Source organism: Corythoichthys intestinalis, chromosome 5 (genome assembly GCF_030265065.1).
Source record: "Corythoichthys intestinalis isolate RoL2023-P3 chromosome 5, ASM3026506v1, whole genome shotgun sequence".
NCBI classification, from domain to species: Eukaryota; Metazoa; Chordata; class Actinopteri; order Syngnathiformes; family Syngnathidae; genus Corythoichthys; species Corythoichthys intestinalis.
In genome coordinates this window covers 26501029-26521780 of record NC_080399.1, presented here as the reverse complement: position 1 = coordinate 26521780, position 20752 = coordinate 26501029, and the positions used below count along the sequence as shown (strand labels likewise).

The 20752-nt window shown below is 39.3% G+C and overlaps 1 protein-coding gene and 1 long non-coding RNA gene across 3 annotated transcripts; one reads left to right on the top strand and one right to left on the bottom strand.

Moving 5' to 3' along the window:
- Window positions 1–299: 299 nt before the first annotated feature.
- LOC130915734 (uncharacterized) lies at window positions 300–6467 on the bottom strand. Its single transcript, XR_009063132.1, has 3 exons — window positions 6197–6467; window positions 4328–4483; window positions 300–2692 (listed from the first exon to the last, which is right to left on the bottom strand). It is a non-coding gene; the product is annotated as an uncharacterized LOC130915734 (long non-coding RNA).
- Window positions 6468–7884: 1417 nt separating this feature from the next.
- nr2f2 (nuclear receptor subfamily 2, group F, member 2) lies at window positions 7885–16102 on the top strand. Of its 2 annotated transcripts, none has more exons than XM_057837607.1 (3): window positions 7885–9099; window positions 9558–10103; window positions 11723–16102. In XM_057837607.1, exons 1-3 carry the CDS (start codon window positions 8643–8645, stop codon window positions 11995–11997), a joined length of 1278 nt encoding a protein of 425 aa, XP_057693590.1. In that variant the 5' UTR covers window positions 7885–8642; the 3' UTR covers window positions 11998–16102. The 2 variants fall into 2 exon arrangements, with proteins under 2 accessions (XP_057693590.1, XP_057693591.1); XM_057837608.1 differs by having other exon boundaries at window positions 7887–9099; window positions 9576–10103.
- Window positions 16103–20752: the final 4650 nt, after the last annotated feature.

Here is a 20752-nt window from a genome sequence, read left to right as displayed (position 1 = left end):
GTGTATTATGAAATAAACATGCTTTTTCGTGTCACAGGCACTTTAAAAAATAAAGGTTTTCTAACAATTTAGAATGAACATTGACGGACGAGCACATAATTGTAGAGTGTACAAGGACATCACCATCTTCGTGATAATTATACACACTCAGGAAGAAAACTACAATATTATCAAATAATTTAACTGTATGCAACGAACTGTATGTAATCTTTTTTCCCAAGAGTTTAAGACAACACTCACAATGCTAAATGCTAATGTGAATGCTATTGTAACGCTACAAGTTACATATCATGTCTGATCATCCCTTAGCACATACCTTTAAAGGCTAAAGCAACTTGTCATATTCTTTAGCCAAGATAAGAAAACAAATCTTACCAAGCAGCACCTGACACGTGTTTCACAAAAGGCAAGTCTGGAGCAAGCGTGTGAGTGGGGGTCCAGCACGTCACATGAGTGACATGACCAAACACTGCTAACTACACATACAATAAGAAAATATCACACATTGTGAAATTATGGCGGAAACAAATTTTTATCTAGTTTTCGTCTCATCAGACAAAAACTCGCATTCGTCTCATTATGTTTTAGTCTCCCAAGACGCCTTTTTCTCATCAACGAAATCGTTATCGTCATCGTTGAAGAAAACAACACTGAGCGAGTCACATGCTTTTTTGCCCATCTAGCTATATTGTAATAGTATTTAGGATCCTAACAAACAGAAGCAATGGAATCATCCTTTCCGTGGAGCTTCTATTTTAATGTTTCATGTCACTCCATGTGGAAGGCAAGAACATCCGTGTTAACTGAGTCTATCTGGTGGCCACTTGACCTGTTCACGCCATGCTTCTTAAGTCTTCTTCTTACAAGTGAAAGTGATACTCGCTGACCTTTCAGTTTGCCTTGAGCTGTTGTCTTGGGATTTTGTCCTACGGCTCACAATCTGCCAGAACCCTTCCCCGTGGAATTTCCTTTCCAGTCTCTGGAGAAAAATGTCCTTGTTGACAACTTCCTTTGCAGTTTCAACAATCTCTGCCTGCCAAGACAGTTTTTAATATCCAAAATTCTGCATGTATTTTAAGCGTCCTCAACATGCCAACTGCAGCTGTACCAAAGTACTTTCCAGAACATAAAACAAAAATAATGATCACTAACCAAAAATATTCTTCATTTCATTTCAATCACCTTTTTCTTTGAAGCACTTTCTGATGAACAGGGAAAAAGAATTGAAGACTTCATTGGTGGATCAAAAATATGAACGTTGATAGGTCAAACTGTTTTGTCCAGTGATCTATTTTGTTTTATTAAATCTGGAGTACTCAATGGAATCACAAGTGATTTACTGAGACTCGCAACCATTCGACATCTACACGCAATAGCTTAAACTTAAACGGTTCAGAAATTATTTTACCCTGATGTCTGGTAAATGCAGTGGTACACTCGGTAGCAAATTTGTTGGACAAAATTGTTTGTGAACTATACATCAAAATGGCCAGTCACCTTGAAATGGCTGCTGCAACTCTAAATGGTCAACTGCCTGTCTTTTTTTCCACTGTTTCCTGGGACTTTTTTCTGTGGGTCTACCAATGGTAGAAATTTATACCAAATTTTATGTTCAAGGTGATGAGGGAATCATATGTAATAACACATATAAATAGGGTGTGGCGAAGCGCTCAAAATGATTATTCATTTAGTTTAAGAATGAGTAACGTGTAGCATTTTAAAGAGGGTCCATAGTGGAGTAGCCCAACTGCTACATATGTGTCTTGTATGGTTGTGAGCCAAGTGTTATTCTAGAGTAGAAAAGTACTTTGGACATAAATCACATCTTACATGTGGGTAGGTAGTCAGAACTTTAATAGGTGACATACTTACAATAGCTAAACAAGCTACAAGCTCATTATCTGCCTGAAGCTCTTTTTTCCCCCTCATGTAGAAAAAAAATCCTCTTGATACTTTGCATCACAAGCCAGACAAGTGTTGTCAGCTCTATCACAGCACAATGTGTGGCCGCCCTCGCTTTCATGCTTTGGCCCGAGGGCACATATTCCTCTGCCTGCTGCTGCTGCTGTTGTTGTTGTGAACATTACACCCGTTTATAATACCATCATCCAGTCAGCCGCTCGCCTTTCTGCGCCACTCCTCTACTGCTACTGTTTACTGCTTCACTTCTTTACCTGCTCATTCATCTGGACAATATGGACTATTGTTGGACCATCATCTTTTGTAGGTTCATCTTATAATTATTGGCTATTGTTAGTGTGGCAATTTCAAAATGCCTGAACACTTCATTTTTTACAAGGTGGTGAAAGTGTACGGATCAATGTATTGGATTGCATTTTTATAATGATGGGTAGTTATTAGAAATTCAACAGAACACAAGGTTTTAGAGAGAACAGACAAAAAGAAAATATAAACTTAACCACGGTTACCAGTGAGGACAGTGCAGGGAGATATCATCAGGACAACTATACTTCTAACACTTGTCATAATACATCATCAGGTGTTTAGCAGCAATACGATCCAACATTTGAATCCATCTAACGCTCATTTCATTGTATGATCAATGGTGTTTTAATTCCATGACATCCTCCAGGGGGTCTTCTTGCCTCATGTTGTTGTTTCTACGCGGCCTCCTAGAAAGTTTTTTTCTCTCTCTCTCTCACCAAGAAATTCTGTACCCTCCATCTGGTTACTTTCATTTCCAGGCGCAAACACACACACACACACACACACGCACAGAAGGAATATATATCAGTCATAGATAGAAAATTATAAAGATGTTAACTATGCATCATGGAGGACAGCATAAGCATTTTTCTCTTCCGATTACTCGAAAGTGTTCAAATTGGGACACACAGAGGTAGCTTTTGCAGAAATGACAGACAGTGATTTTGTTTTGAGTTATTTTTATTGCAAGGTTCTGAATAATGATTAAATAAAATACTCAAAATGGCATGAAAATAGCTCCATATTTGTACAAATCTACCACTTATGCGAATAATTTACTCAAAGTACTTTGTAATTTGTATAAATCTGAAGGTCACAAACAATCAACTGTCAAATTTGACAAGGAATAGACAAGGAATGAAAAACTAAAATAATCTGGACAAAATCACAAACCAGAAGCATGTACTGTAACAACTCTGGGTTTTCCAATAAGCATGAAAGCCCCACTCATTACTACTACAAATTAGTTTGGAATCCCCAACTTCGTAACTGTGAAGTAGACTGAAAACCACTCGTTCAAAGTAAGCAGTACATAGTACAAATATCTTCCTGTTAGGAAATAAAAGGAAAAAGCTGTCACAAAAGTCTACATTCATGTTAGGACAGCTGAAGAGTGAATTGATTACTTGTGACCACTGCTTGCAGCTTTGCTTTCTCACTCCACTTGTCTTGCTTATGTGTATTCAGTGTTTATGCTGCTGATTCCACTAAGCAACACCAAGAGCAGTCTGGCTGTTGGCCTAAAGAGTGATCATTGAGACAAATTGATATCTATCTGTGCAAATTGCTACTGTCATCCGTCATTGGCAAATGGACCGCTGAGCTATGTGGGCTCTTGAGGCTAACATGAATGTAGTAATTTAGCAGGGAACACAACTTTATGAATGAATCCAGAACACACACTCATAGACTTTGCTTATTTTTGTGCACAGGTCTGTATATGAACAAACACACTCAAGCACACATTTGAACTATATTTGAGATACAGCCATAAAATAAGGAAAATGCCCATTTTGAATCTAAACATCAATGTTGCTATATTTATATACTGTAAGTGATTTAAAAAAAAAATATATAGTGTATTATTATGACCGTGGGCACAATTTTGGATACTTTAATTTTTGCACACATTAACTTTCTATACTTATAATATCATAGGTCTGCCTTTACAAAGTTAAAAATCTTTATTCAACACAATTTATGAATATGATGGATGTTTGTTATACTTAATATATATTTGAGCTTATTTAGAAAGTCAAAAAGTAATATGTAATATAAATGCATGTTATAAACTGTTATCTTTGGTTTTGGTGCCATAAAACCATGATGGAATATACATAATCATAACTATTTTACATTACTTGGCAGATCCCTCTAATGTAGGCTTCCAAGTTTATCTACATTTGTTTGTGGCAAAACATATTTCGCGTTTTGTTATATTTTAAATATTTACTTTAACAATTTCAGACAAAACAATGTCAAATATACTTGTGATTTAAAATGTCAATCGATGAATATAAAGAGGGTATAAAAAAAATCTGAATTGAAAACGAAGATTATTATAATATTATGCACAGAATATTTGCGCAGATCTCTTTACCTTTTTGTGGGTTTATGTGCGTGTGTGTCCGTTGATGATGTCACTCAGTCCCACTCTTGAAGTTGATTAGGCCGGTTAACCTTTGCTCCTGTGCGGCTCTGCTGAGGTTAATCAGGCCGGGAACTTTGCAGACCCCCAGGGTCAGTGGTCCGCTATCTGTGAACAGATAACATTAAAGTCCGTCCCCCCCACTCTACAAACCCTCCATCATTTTCTTTCTTTCATAAATTTTACTTTGTAGCAATTCTCACAATTTTGATGGCTTATGATTTATTACAAACCATCAATAGGATTTAAATATATTTTTAAGATGACCTCAAGCAGATTCGTGTGTATCCATAGTTTAGGTAATAATACATTCTATTAAATAATGCTTATTTTTTTCTACTAATTATATTTCCTCATTACATTTCCTATGTATTAATCGATTGGCTCTCCTGCCAATCAACGCGTCATCTCTGTCGTGCGTGTCTGTGCGCGCGCGCGTGACTTTGTTCTACAAACAAACGAGCATGGGAAATCATTATGTTGTGTTTGTGTGTGGGGGGTGTAGTGGTGTGTGTATATGTAATCGGTAAGTATGAAGTGCAAGGCGAAATCTGTCTAGTCTTAATCGATTGTTGTTTGCAGACTTCATGTCGTAGTAGCATGCGTGTGTGCTCGTGTGTGTGTGCACGCGTGTGTGTGTGTTCATCACGCTGCCTGAAGGTAGAAAACTGCTAATCACACACAATAAACTGTTACAACCCGCAAGGAAAATACAATAAATAAAATACAATAAAATGATTAACATACAATAAATGAATGAGGTTGGGTCGAGGTGTATCAAATGACTGCAACATTATTTTTAATGCAAGGAAGGCGATTTGATCATTTAATTAATTTTATGATCACATGCAGTTAATTGGAATTTTAAAATTAAACTCTTGTATATACAGTAGTTTGCAGCAAACTCACGTCATGGTTTGATCCCCCCCCCCCCCCTCAGATCTATGACGCCTGAGTGGTGTTTCATTGCCCCCAACTTATCCTGGACTGTTTATTATATTATACTATATTATATTAAAAGTAAGTCAATTAAACGGGCTCATTTGTGTTATCGTGCGTATCTGTGCATGCTTAAGTGAGCCATAAGCGTTGAAATCATGTATGTCGTAATGCATGCTGTCCATACATGCAAGACTGTACAGACAGGTGCCCCCCCTCACCCAATCCCCCTCCTCCCACCAGCACCCCCTCCCATTCTGCTCGTTACAGCCCACACAAAGCAGGTTTTTGCAGCTTGCACGAAGGAGAGAAAAGGCGCTAGGGATGTATCTGTTCTTCTTCGACGTAATTCTGGACAAACATTTGAAAAAGATTTGATGCAATTTCCAAATGAGTTTCTTCAGAACTCTCTGCAAAGTTTTTGTACTCTCAGACATGACTGTTTTGCAATAAACGACGTGTTGTTACTTGTTTTTCTTTTTTTTTTTTTTTCCCTTCCAAAAAAATTAGTCTCTCTTTTTTGCATGTGGGGGAAGAAGCCCGACTGACTCCCGCTACAAGACAAAATTAAAGATTTGAAAGGGGAGAGAAGATGCACCCCGCCACGGACGAGTCAGCAGCGTATGCATTTGGTAGGTGTGCTGCCGTAACAAACACACAATCACAATTAAAAAGGATTTCGCATACACAATTTGGATCATAATTTAAGGTGGAGATAGATAATGCATGCATGCAAAAATAAGCAAATCATGAAGCCGTTTTATTAATATTATTATTATTATTATTTAGACCTAATTCAAACATTTCTCTCATTATTTTCTTTTAATAGGGCAGGCGTATAGTTTCGGTGCTAATTTACTGCAAAAAAAATTGGGAACTTACCACAAAAGGAGTCTACTACGTCCGAAGTCGGCAGTTATAGAAGCTTTGCAGAGCCTCCCTTGATGCAGAATCTGGAAATAAAGCAACAAAGTCGCTGATAAGCAGAAAATTATTTTTAGAAGAATTTAAGAGCGGGTAAAAAAGCGCTGAGACGCGATTGAAAAATTAATCAAATCAGTAAATCCAAGTTGGCCGGGAGGCTGTATCGTGGCTGGGCTGAGTTCCTCTGACGCTGCAGCGAGCGAACGACTGAACGCGGGGAGCGTGTAGACTGTGGAGCGTCAACACTCTCCAAGTTGCAGCGAGCGCGCTCGCGCCATGCAATGAAACGAGCGTGCATGCAGTATACTTTCATACGCTGGGGGGCAGCCATACACTGTGCTTGGACGACAATGCATGGCGCACACGCACGCGTACACCCACAGACACGGAGCGCTTTAGTTCAAGTGTCACAGCCTGTGGTCATGAATGAGGTCATAGCCAGGCATTTAATACTCCGATTTAGATTTTTTTGAATATATAATTCTTTTACTAAAGCAGCAGGTTTGTTGATTTTTTTATTTTTTTTTTTTTACTAAAAAGTGTCAGCTCTTTGTCTTGTGACTATTAATCTGTTTTACCTATATTTTTGTTTATTATTATTTATAATATTTTTTTATTAGTTATGACCAATTTATAGGCAAATTTTTGACCTGAAAGACTCCCAATTTGGCATTTTAACTTCTTGAGCAATAGGGGGATGTAGTATAGTTTTTGTATTTTTATATTGTTAGTCCACATTTCAATTTGTGTGTGTAAATGGAAGATTACTGTGACTCCACTTTTCTTTGCATCCGTCTTTTTTTCCACTTTGTGTACCGCTGATTGGGGCTGGTTGGATTGATAGGCAGAATACACCCAGGATAGGTCATTCTCTGGTCAATGTCAAGGCAGATAGGCTAAAAAACATTCTTTTTTAGTGTTTTAATTGTTTGTATTTTTATTTAATTTTTTCATATTTTTTATTTTTGGATTTTTCTTGTAAACCAGAATGTGAATTAGTGAACTAATATTATAGCAATGAGTTATTTGGTTATATTTATCTAGTCATTTATTCACATATGTTTCTTATGTTCAAAATTATGTGACATGTGTGAATGACGTGAAACTTCATATATTGTTTACTTTATCAATTGTTTTAGCTGATAGTGTAAGTGCAAAATTTGGTCATGGATGGAAAGGAATATTTGGGGGGAAACGCTTATTTTGAATAAATTTTAGTTTTAAATATTTGAAAAAAATTGTATTGGTTTTTCAAGGACTTATCATTCTCTTGAATCAATTTGACATTTTTGTTTGTCCCATTGTACAGAATTGTCCTCTCTTCTCGTTTTATTTCCTAAATTGTATTGCAAAGAAGGGAAAAAGAAGCTACGGGGCGATAATTGCTTTCATTTTGTTATCAAAGACATTTTGAGCCCTATTTTTCATGTACGGAATAGCTGAGTAGAAAGTACTCCCCTCCCTTCGTCGCCCCTTCTTCCAGGAAAGTCGTCTTCTTTTAGGACCCGGCGGCCCTGGCTCGACCTCAGCCGCGTCTTGGCTCGTCACCAAGTAGCACAGCCGCGACTCAGCAGCCAATAGGGATCGAGTAGGGCGGTCCTACACACACTCCGCCTGCCTTATATGGCAGCTCGTCGCCATGGCAACGTGTGCTAAGTTGCAGCAGTCGTGTCAAAGTTCACTATATAGAGAAGCTCAGCGAGCTGATCAGAGAGAAAGCATTCTGCCAGCCGTGCTCCTCTTAAGCCCAAAACCTCCGACCGCCTTTTTAACATATCTCCACACTTTGATTCGCCTTTCTTGAACCGCGCTTGTATCCTTTTTTTCATCGAACGGAAGAAAAAAAGGAAGACACCACGAGGAGGATTCTAGGAAAATCATCACATTTGCTGGCTCAAGAAGCGGAATTTTTCCTTCTCGGTGGAGAGAATTATTCCAGACTCGCACCCGGAGCTTGTTGGTCCACGTTACAGCGCCGGTGTTCTCCATCCTCGCCCCCCCTTTCCTACCCTCCTTCCTCCTCCTCTTCCTCCTCCTCCTCCTCCTCCTCTTCCTCCCTCCAAAAAGCCAAGCCGGTCCATGCTGCTTGCGCGCTCTCGTCCCGGCACTCGGCCCACCTTCCCCGCCGACGGGGGTGCTGGATGGCCGGCAGTAGGAGCCCCCTTGACTCGGCCTCGCTGGTGAGAAGCAGCCTCCCCCTCGTCGTCTTCTTCCTCCGCCTCCTCGTCGTCATCGAGTCGACTCATTCCCGGAGCGGAGCGTCGAGCGCGGCGCCTCGGCTGTGGTGACATTTTCCCCCGTTGGCGTGTGGAACGACGACCCCCCCACCCCCCTTCCAAAAGGTCAACAAAGAGACAAAACGGCCAAGCAAAAAGTTTCCCCCCCCGTTGACTGAGAGGCAGATATGGCAATGGTAGTGTGGAGAGGCTCCCAGGACGACGTGGCGGACACCCAGGGCGCCCTCTCCTCGCAGACCCAAGGCGGGCTGGCGCTGGGCAACGCGCAGCCGGGCCAGCTGGGTCTGACGGCCGCGCAGGTCGCGCCGCCGGCCCCGCAGACCCCCGCGCAAGGCGGCCCCAACAACGGACAGTCGGCGCCCGGCGGTGGACAGGGCGCGCAGCAGCAGACCGATAAGCAGCCACAGCACATCGAGTGCGTGGTGTGCGGGGACAAGTCGAGCGGAAAGCACTACGGCCAGTTCACCTGCGAGGGTTGCAAGAGCTTCTTCAAGCGCAGCGTGCGGCGGAACCTGACCTACACATGCCGGGCCAACCGGAACTGTCCCATCGACCAGCACCACCGCAACCAGTGCCAGTACTGCCGCCTCAAAAAATGCCTAAAGGTCGGCATGAGACGGGAAGGTATTGGGACTTTTTGTTTACCTCACATTATTGCTTGGTCTTCTGCGTGTGTGATGCAGCGGGTGCTCCCTCGCGATGTGGCCGGCAGCAGCGTGCCTCGGTGCCGCCTTGTGCCGGCACTCGAGTCGGGGGAGCTCCGCTGGATCCTTTTTTTTTTTTTTTTTTTTAACCAATATTTTCAACCAAAGCAGCCAACTATAACTGAATATCGAATATGTGCGAACGTAGAATACAAAGATTCGATCGTGGCACGTCCACCACACTCGAGCTCTTTTGTTTACCGAGTGTGCGTAGAGTATTATGGGCAAATACAATAGTGTGGGTTAAGGGTTCCACATGCAGCGACGGCTTTGTGCCGCCGTATCCGTTTGTGTCTGTGTATGTTAAATGCTGCCATTTTGCAAGCCGCTAAGGTCGCCGGTGCTTGACGTGCAGAATTCAGGCTTCAATATCTGTAGTCTCTCTTTTTACTGCAGCCGTGCAAAGGGGACGGGTGCCGCCCACGCAGCCGCACCACGGCCAGTTCGCGCTGACCAACGGGGACCCGCTGCACTGCCACTCGTACCTCTCGGGATATATCTCGCTGCTGCTGCGCGCGGAGCCCTACCCGACGTCCCGCTACGGCAGCCAGTGCATGCAACCTAACAACATCATGGGCATCGAGAACATTTGCGAACTGGCGGCGCGCATGCTCTTCAGCGCCGTGGAGTGGGCCCGGAATATCCCCTTCTTCCCGGACCTGCAGATAACCGACCAGGTGGCCCTGCTGCGACTGACGTGGAGCGAGCTGTTCGTGCTCAACGCGGCGCAGTGCTCCATGCCGCTGCATGTAGCCCCGCTGCTGGCTGCAGCCGGCCTGCACGCCTCACCCATGTCGGCGGACCGCGTGGTGGCCTTCATGGACCACATTCGGATCTTCCAGGAGCAGGTGGAGAAGCTCAAGGCACTGCACGTCGACTCGGCCGAGTACAGCTGCCTCAAGGCCATCGTGCTCTTTACCACAGGTGAGAGAACGACACGCCGTGGTGTTGCCTTCATGGTCGGCCGAAAAGAGCAGACGGAAACAGCTCGATCATAGCGCCATTCTTGCTTTCCTACTCTGCCATTTGTTACTCGGCGTCTTGTTTGGGACCGGTGACAGATATAAATGATGTGTGTTGGGGGCTGGGGGCCTCAGACGAACCGGGGGGAGGGTGTGCCAAAATAATAGAGACAATCCTATATACATTGCACATATAGTTTGGGAGGGAAAGTCAAGTTTGAATGCTATTGTCTTGTCATTTGAGGAGATGAGGCATCTAAACTGTAGAAATACTGTTTACAAATATACAAGGGGCTCTCATGCTCCTCTCTTGGAAATTTTCATTACCAACCCCCCTCCAAAAAATCCCCGCACGTAATAATTAATTAGGTTATTTTCTAATTTATATTCGGTAAATGTGTTCCTCCCAAAATAAATACTAATAACTAGTCATGCATATGTTGCACGTTTAACAAATATTGTAATTTAATAAAATATACTCTGTATACGTAATACATGGCAATAAATTGTCGTTACTGATACGTACTGTAATGTATACTATAATGTCTTTTAATAATGTCAAAAATAAAAATTGAACCCTATAGGTATTTTTTTGCACAATATATATATTTTTTAATGACACAAATATATACCAGTAGGTTCTTGTTATACTCAAAACAACAAAAGGTACTAATTTATACTGCCCCCGGAAAATATTTAAATTAACTCGTAATGCAGTCACCATAAAATTATTTTGATATCCGACACATATTCTACACAATAAATTATATACAACAATATATATTTAGCACACTCATTAGAAATTTTAATGCAAAAAAAAAAAAGTAAAAGTAACTAGGGAATGTATTTTAGAATAATAACTTTTAATATTACGTCAGTATATTTGATGTAAATCTTAAAATACACTTTTAATCGTAAATGTATCGCACAGAAATAGCAATTGAATGTAAGCCTAGGTAATGCGTCAGTTGCCCAAATAAAAAAATATGTATTACTATATTAATCCACATTCTGCAGCTTATCCTCACTAGGATCTCTGGTGGGTTGTGCCTATATTTATTTTATCAAAATATATCGTCAGCAACTGATATAAAAGGTGAAATAAAATAAAATAAATAAAAATAAACAAGGAAAGCATTTGTTGCACATATATTCTTTTTTTTAATGCCTTGGGAGCTGTATAAGCGCTTTGGGCATCGGATGAATGGACATTTCAACACACACTACTTTATTTCCTGAAGTGAAAAAATAAAATAAAATAAAAGCTATAAATACAATGACAGATGGCTTGCCGTAAATCCAGCACAATAAACACACTTTAAGTTTAAGGGGTAAACTCATGATACAGTTTGACAGTGATGATGGGCTCTCTGTGAAGTTAAGGGGGTGGGGGCTTTCCTAAAGGTCAGACCACCATAACAACCCTAGACCCCCTCTTTTTGCACCTTGCTCTCCTCCTTGGCTACACCAACACAGCATCAATTCCATGTATATTGCATTGAAAATTGAGGTGTGCGTTTTTTGTTTGTTTCTTTCTTTCTTGCCCCCTCCCATCAACCCCCTCACCTCCCCCACCCCCAGACGCGTGCGGCCTCTCGGATGTGGCCCACGTGGAGAGCCTACAGGAAAAGTCCCAGTGCGCCCTGGAGGAGTACGTGCGCAGCCAGTACCCCAACCAGCCCACCCGCTTCGGCAAGCTGCTTCTGCGCCTGCCCTCGCTGCGCACCGTCTCCTCGTCGGTCATTGAACAGTTGTTTTTCGTCCGCCTGGTAGGTAAAACCCCAATTGAAACGCTCATCAGGGACATGTTGCTGTCGGGGAGCAGCTTTAACTGGCCTTACATGTCCATTCAGTAAAGAAGACACAAGATGGGGAGAGGGTGGTGGCTGTGGTGGTGGTGATGATGATGATGATGATGGTGGTGATGGCGGTGTGTGTTGTGAGGGAGGGGCCGTTGGCTGGAGATGACTATTCAATGATTTTAGCTGCTTCTTTTTGCTCAGAAGGAATATTGGAAGGACAAAAAACTGATTATTCCTTCCTCCTTCCACTCCCCCAGAATGGACATTAATTTACTGACTGACTGAACTGAAAAGTGTTGTTTTTTTTAATGAAAGCAACAACAGGAACAAAAAAGAGGAAACATGGGATTTCACTGAGGAAATTTTAAGTATTAAGTGCATTTTTTTGTTTGTTTAAAAAAAGGAAGGGAATTTTGTTTGTATTCACTTGTGTCCTATGTCCAAATGTATAGTTGTGCGTGTGTGTGTGCGCGTGTGTTACTTCCTCTATTTTTTTCTCTGGTTCCAAACCGGCTTAATATGTGTCTGTGTAGTACACAGGTGGTTGTGTTATTTTTCATTCATTTGGAGAATAATGTGTACAAACAAAAGAAACAAAAAGTGAGGAATTAAAACCACAGCAATAGGAGTTGTTCTAGACTTAAAAGCTTCATGCTTGCAAGCGCACTTATGTTCCCAACTAGTGAGGCTCATGAGCCACAAAGAATGATATCGTGTTATTTGTTTAACAATTGGCAGCCTTAATCTCCTTTAGTTTAGAATATTAGATCTATGAATTATGATTCCTGGGGGAGGTCATCCAAGTTTTAAAGCCAAGCCGATGTGGTGTTTAATAGCAGTATTAAATGACTAAACAATAAAACAAACCCTCCCCTTTCTCAGAATTAAGTGCCTGACAAGCATGACGTGATTTCTCGACAGTAACGTGTTGGTGGGGGGAACGGTCAGTTTCCCCCCTGATGTGCACCCTTAAGATGAGTGAATCGGCCGTGCAAGCATGCCGATGTGAGGCAGTATTGTTGTAAATATAGGTCAACTTGTTTCTTTTCTACCAGCTCTTATGTGGCCGAGAGCAAATCTGTGGTTGCCATCTTTTTCGCTCGTCTTTCCAACCGAGTATCGGACTCAGTAGCACTGACGAGTTCTGTACATACATATTATTATTATTGTTATTATTAATTACTATGATTATTATTATTATTATTATTACTACAACCACATTTTATTTTGTTTTTCTTTTGTTTTTCTGTTGTTTCCGTTTGTTTGTTTGTTTGTTTGTTTGTTCGTTTGTTCGTTTGTTGGTTTCATGTATATTTAGACTGTGAATGCATGGCCACAGGTCGCTAACCTATTTTACCCTATTTGCTATATAAATGTAAATGTTCATTCTTTTTATTGAAGGGTGGGATGAATTGAGGGCGGGGGGAAGCTGTATAGGTATAATCTGTGCGTTCACTACACACGATCCCTTGTATTTAAACACACACATACACACGCACACTAAAAAAAAGACATATGTGAAAGTTCATCATCATATGAGGACTGAAAACAGGGTGAGCAGGACTTTAGGGGTGCTAGGACGCGAGTGTGTGTGCTTTCGTGCGTGCGTGCGCGCCTGCGAGCTAGTGAGTGTGTTTGTGTGCAAGTTTTTGTTAAATTGTTCAGAGGCCACAATTACTCACACGTTAAAAAAATCATAATGAAAAACGGGATCACACACACTCTCTCTTTCTCACACATACACGTGGACCAGAGAATGATACATGATTGTAATTATGAACCCACCTTTTTTATATAAATATATAAAAAATATATGACTGCAGGGTATTGATAACGTATAGATCCTTTTTTTAAAATGATGATCATGATTATGGTTTCATTGCAAGTGATACCTGTGAGCGTATGCCTGAGCGTGTGTGTGCGCGCGCGCGTGTGTGAAAGTTTCTAATAGTTGAACACGATTCTTGTTCGTTCGTTTGTTTGTTTGTTTTGTGTTAGCTTATTGTACAACGAGCATTCTGCTGTAAATTTGTTCTTGGTATTAAATTATAATTTATGAATTTGATATCTTTTCATGGCTTTTATTTCCTCACTCCCTTGTGATGGATGAATGGATGGATGAGTGTGGGAAGGGTCCCTCTCGCCATTTTAATTGGGATGAATGCAGTGTTAGCTATATTTTATCTAATTTATTTCTCAAGCAGTTTCTGTATTAGACTCCTCCCACCCACACCCCCAAAAAAGTCCACTAAAAACACAATAATTCTCAAATTTCCAAGAAACAAATAGTTGTAAATAGTTTAAATAAAAATTAGTCCTGTGGTTTATTCGCTAATAAGTTAAACTTTTACGATTTATGCTGCTACTTTGTTACGCATGCGTGCATACTTAAATGACGATGATGATGGTAGTGATGCTGGGAGTCATTTATCCAATGTCTGAGATCAAAATGATGTGTTAAAATCGTAAATCACGCACAATCACGACAGTTGTGTCAGCTAGATGCACCTTTAAGAAAGTTATTTTTTCTTACCACTACAAAACAACAACAACAACAACAACAACACTTGGATTAAACTGGCATGCCAATTTTATTTAGGCATTGTGCGTGAGTGACGTTGGGACAAGAGGGGCGAGATTTGTTTAATCTCAAAAAGAAGTTTAGAGAATAATCCATCAAAAAAGGTTTTTATTCAGACTATGAGTTGACAGTTATCATTGTGAATATATGTAATCATTGCTCCCCCTGAAAAACTAACAACAACTGATTATCACATAAAATTCCACCTGTTGTCATGCCTAAAATTCCACTTCGTTGGAATTATGATTAAAAACACTTTACAATTTTTATATTTGTTGTCAACACAAAACGTACAAGAACGTCCCTAACTATTTTGAGGCAAATATCTGTAACATGTCTTACTTGACCATAGCGATGATTCATTTACACGCCGGCACACACAGTCTGTCATGCAGGCTAGAAATGTAAGAAAACATTGCCATCTAGCCGCAATGCTCGAAAGTGCAGCCACCTCGTGGTGCTTGGGAGCAAGAGTTCATGACACGTACACATTCACGCAAGGTCAACCACCCCCTACCGCCACCACCTCCGTGTGTGGTTGTGCACGTCAAGATGCAAACTTCACCGAAGTTTATTAAGTAGGCCTACAGCCAATAAAAGACACCCGTAGATGTCAATGATATACTGAGTGAAGTTTGCATTATTCTATCGAGCAACACGGTGGACTAAAATATTAAGAGCAACTTTTGCAAGTTTGTTAGTAGAGGCAAAAATGTTGCAATTAAAGTATGCAGGTATACCTATAATAATTTGGAAAGGTCCTCTTATTGTATGTCTATTTGATGCAAACATTCACTATTAAAAATAATTTTAAAAAATCATATTTATGAGCAATGCTCGTTCACACAAAAATGCAAACTCACACAATTTCAATACAACATTGTTCACTGTGCGTATTGAATTACATGTATTGGTTGACATGACTTACTTTAAGGCATAATAATAATAATCTCGACGACATGTTAGCTTGTATGCACGATGAGGCGCCACAGATACGACAATAAACTCATTTTTGAGTTGAAAACCAATGAAATTGTGCATTAAAGGCTGAAAGGAGTTAGTTTTCCATTCAAATCACACAAACCACTATTATGCACTCTTACATTTGCAATTATGGAAAAAAAAGACAACCTTGATTTTCGTTATGCATTTTTACAATAGGTGGAGGGAATTTAGATTTATGCACAAAACACGATAATACACCGTGACAGTCATTGAAGCACGTGCATGCAACCTTTAATTCGTTTTAGAAAATATTACAACCTTGATTTGTGCTTTCTCATTGTACAATAGTAAATACTGTACAATTGTTTAAATATATATATATATATATATATAAATAATAATTAAAAAAAAAAAAACACTGTGAAGACCATTTGAAATACTGCATACACTAAATAAACACATGCGCGCGCACACACGGTCTGACACTCTGTATTATTTATAAAGGCCTGCATTAACAAGGGTGCTTATACATTACCGTGGTCAGAATGACACTTAAAAGCATTTTAAAGTCATCAATATAAAATATTAGGGTACAATATTAACTGCAACCATGCAAGTAATCATTATGCAAACTCTTATTAAAATGAAATGATAAGAAAGACTTGATTCCTTTCTTTTAAAAAAAAAGATATTATATATATATATATATATATATATATATATATATATATATATATATATATATATATATACTGTACATCTGTTCAAAAATGCGTTTCAGTGGAAACGATTTGAAAAGATACACTTACGTCTGAAAGTCTGAAACACACACGTACGTAAAAATGTTTTGTTGCCTCAAAATAGATTTTATTGACGAGTAATTATGCCTATACTCCACCTCCACATTTTTAAATGCTTAAGATATTAAGTTGTTGCACTTCACAGCATTTTCTAAAATATAATCTTGGATGTGTACTGTATTGCTTTGGTCGTTATTAGAGTCATTAAACATTTTGAAATGCAAAAAGCAATGATAAAATGTAGTTAATTGATGGTTATTTGGGGACATTATAATTTACCTGTCCACTTTTGGAAACCTGCTTCAATTCTGTGAGCCCCCCAATAAAAAATAGAATAAAATAATAAAATTAAATTGAATTTTTTTTTTTTTTAATCGCGTTTTCAAGCAAGCCAATTGTTGGTTTCATTTTGGTAATTTGATTATTTTCCAGGGCAGTCTTCCTCTTCCTCCCCCTCATCGTCGTCGTCATTACCACCAATAATATTTTTAAATATGACAGCCCACACCTTATTAGTCGCATGCAGCTGAAAAACCACAACAATTCTGTTTTAATAAAACAGTTAAAAATGTTAAGACCTTTTGTTCTCAAAAACATCGTTTTTTAATATGTTACTTTAGATGGCCTTTTAAAAAAAAAAAAAAAAAAAAAGACTACCCATGATATTCATTCATTCATTTTCCATGCTGCTTTTCCTCAAGAGGGTCACGTGTAGCACCTATGATATCAATGTTTAAATCATTTCATTTAAAGATACAAAAACAAAGAAGAAACAAAAATATTTGTCTGTCGTTTGTTAATTAAACTGCAGGTTCTTCGTGGTAGCAGTACCGTTATACTGTATTATCATCTAATTTTTGTTACCGGACTGAGAACAATGTATAAAAATACAAATCACATTTGAAAGAAGATTATTATATTTTTATATTTAAATACAATCTCACATTTTTACCCCTGAAACATACATGTTTCCATATTTCCCCCCTCTATTCTGAAATTAATTATTCCCCCCCCCCCAAAAAAAAAAAAAAAATCCCTTACCAAATTTTCTCAGCACACTACAGTATACGTCCACGGAAATAAATAACCATGTGCACTTATATTAACAAAAAAAGTAATTTAAAAACTGAGGGGTAGGGGAGTGCGTATAGGCCTATAAATTAGGAGGTTGCGAATGTGATGATGTTGTGCGCTCAACTGTAGAGATGACAACCCCTCCACCCCCACGTCCACACCCTCCCCTCCTCCCGCCGCCGAGTGACCCCCACAGGACCCGGTGAGTGGCGCCGGGCCCCGCTGCACTAATGACCAGCGACGGGGAAGACGAGCGAGAAGCGGCCGCCAAGTGGAGGGTGGCATGTGAAGCCGCCTTGCCTGGCCCGCCGGCCAACCAACGGCCCCTCGTCTGTTGGCCACTCGCGGGGTTTCTCGTGGTGGTGCAATAGAGGTTCTGTGCTGCAGAGGGCGCTCTTTAGCACCTTTCACCTCAGGCATGCTCTTTCACCTGCTTGATTTTCAAACTTTATTCTTTGAATTACAACAAACATTATTTTCGTGTGAATGTTTTTACACTTTTACAAAAAAAGATGTAAGGGCTCAACGAAAAAATGAAAACAAATAGTTTTAACTAATTTATTGTCTTTCAATTTATATTCATGCCATTTCGCCAACTCGTTAAAATAATTATTTTTATATTGGATTATATATTTTATTTTTTATCAGGGATAACAGTTTATGTGTTGGTGTGACAATTAAATATAAGTGAATGTAATTGACTGACAATGTGCTGTAAAGGGGAGTTTACTTCAGTCATTAAGATTAAATTGTATTGATTTACGTTACACAAGTAAAATATTATGCATCAATTGTTATGAATATTGGATTATAACTCACAGCTAACGAAAAAACCCAATACAAAGTATTACAAACATTTTGAATAATAACTTTATATCGAAATGAGGAAGTAGCCTTATGAAATTATTTTCTGATGATACAGGTGTTTACCAAACTTGTGAGTTTCCATTTTGAACTTAAACATTGAAAGAAAATAACTTGTCAACTCTAATGTGATTTCCTGAGAGGAAATTCGAGGCGACGACAAGTTAATGTTTCTAATAAAATAAATAATTTACGTGTTTGTTTTAAAGGGTTTCGATGCTTCCATCCGATTGTTTTGTGAAGTCTTCGTATACGCCAAATACCCCTTCATTCTTGCTTTCAAATGCACAATAAGTTTGTATTCTACAGTCGTGACATTACAAGTATAACATTGACGTTCACGGGGAGCGAGGCCTGACTTAAATATTTTAAAATTATTTAACATTTGTCTCACTGAGCCCGTCCAAAATGTCCGTTGGACTATAAAAACACCCCCGACATATTAAAGCAATTTTTGGTGATTTCAGATCAGCAAAATTATAATAACGATTATGTCAGTCCAATCGAAACGAAATGATTGCCGTGTTTCATTACAAAATATTTCACGTGCAAATTTTAGCATTTAGTTGGTACGCATTACCGCTCAAATAAATGAAATATATAGAAAACCATCCAAAATAATGAACGCCTGAATGTTCACTAGACAAAAAAAAAAAAAAAAATCAAATTTGTCTCTCTTAAATGTCAGCATGCGATTATCTGTATGAAGTGAATGGCGCGCTGAGAGTTTTCATTAAAATACATTTGAACATTTTGCTAAGAATATTTTGTTGATGTAGAAAACTGCAACAAATGAATTTCAATGAGAATAATTTCCTCTGTAAATGTCAGCATAATGAAATATTACTGAATTTAACATTTTATAATAATAATAATAATAAGCAATTGAGTAATTTCGATAATGCCTCCTTCTGGAAATGTCATTATTAGGCGGCATTCAAAATTTTGTACAATCAAAATAAAATGACAATTTGAAGAACAAATTTTAGCATTGTCTAGTTTTGCTGAGAAAAATATATATCACAAATCTATTGTCTTGGTTTGAGTGATGTATTTATTTATTTATTTATTTATTTATTTATTTATTTTCACATATTGAGGTGGATAATTTTAAGTGACCTATATAAAGTCTGTATTTTGTTTGTATTAGTTTCTTTCTTGAAGTTCCAAAGTGTACAAAGTCAAAGGGATTTGTTCTTGTTTTACTTTGGTGGATTGAAAACTGAAGGCGAACAAGTTGCGATGCTTTAGTTTCCTTTTTGTTGTCTGTTTTTTGCTGGCTGTTGACGAGGGTGTGTGTGGACTGTGTGGCGGCGGTGGACAATAACGCGCCAATTGTCGATGTTATGTGACCCAGCAAATGCGAGGGTGGCTCTCGTGGCTTTGCGATGTAATTATGCAAAACACTTTGCATAAAGACTTTGCCATCCGATCTAATGATAGGAGCCTTCTGCCTGCATGCATGGAGCCAACCAACCAGCCATGGGACGGCTGCTAGCGCTGCACAATGCCTGGCCAGCAGGTATAGCACTGGTGCATTCAATTACACAGACAAAAAAATTAAACCTCACAAAAAATGTATATACCATATAGTATTATAAATCACCCCCCCCACACACACACACACACACATCATATTAATATGTATACAATATATATCACATATAAATATATTATTTTAAAAAACGTATTTAAGAGTCACTAAAGTCATTTTCCGATATTTAGAACAGTTTAATTCATAAAATACTAGTAGGTCAAAATGAGAATGTGTCCTGGTTGAAGTTTGCTCTCTGTGTAGTTTTTTATTTGATTTTCATCATTTTTGCAAGTGAGTTCATTCTGCAAACGGCACTTTTTGACACCAATAAAATTGGTCACGGTGTGACATCACACCAAGCCTTATCATGCAAGTACCTTCCTCCACGTCCACTAATATTGCGAGTGTTGTGCACCGAGAAAACTCATCTGGAGGTTGGTTCGTTCTAAACTGTGGCACATTTAGCATAAAGTACACAGATAAAGGTATATTTAAATCTATAAAATACATGCGCATTTGCTGTTGCACCAGCATACGCCCAATATGTTTGTCGCACAATGTTCCTGTCATTGTCACTTTTTTTTTTTGTGTGTGTTTTTTTTTGGGCAACCTCTGCACCTCTTCCGCCAGTTAGGGCAGTTTCACTTTAGACCAAGAGGACCAGCATCCGGTTGGAGAGCTACCTCCCAACAACACCTGCAAATGACTTGTTGAAAAGGTTCAGCATTCAGATTGCGCAAACCAAACTTTCCGAGTAGCATCACGTGGACAAAAGACGCACTCATTGATTGGACAAATAGAAGAGGAAATACTTCCCTCCTGGAAGGAGAGGGAGCATGCAGCGTCACAGCACCACACTCTGTAATGAAACATAAGTTAAGTCGTCGCTCTGCCAGCGGCAGGGTTGCTCCCTCCCAACTTTATGCCGAGTGAACTGGAGTATATAAAAAAATGCATGGGGGAAAATTAAACAACGAAAGGGAACCGGGTGGTACCCTAAGCCACACT

Excerpts from the sequence above, each read along its gene's own strand:
- nr2f2 (XM_057837607.1), top strand. The coding sequence starts at position 8,643 with ATGGCAATGGTAGTGTGGAGAGGCTCCCAGGACGACGTGGCGGACACC. Across the intron at positions 9,100-9,557 it reads GGTCGGCATGAGACGGGAAG|TCTCTCTTTTTACTGCAGCC; the intron begins GTATTGGGACTT and ends CAATATCTGTAG. Across the intron at positions 10,104-11,722 it reads CATCGTGCTCTTTACCACAG|ACGCGTGCGGCCTCTCGGAT; the intron begins GTGAGAGAACGA and ends CCCCACCCCCAG.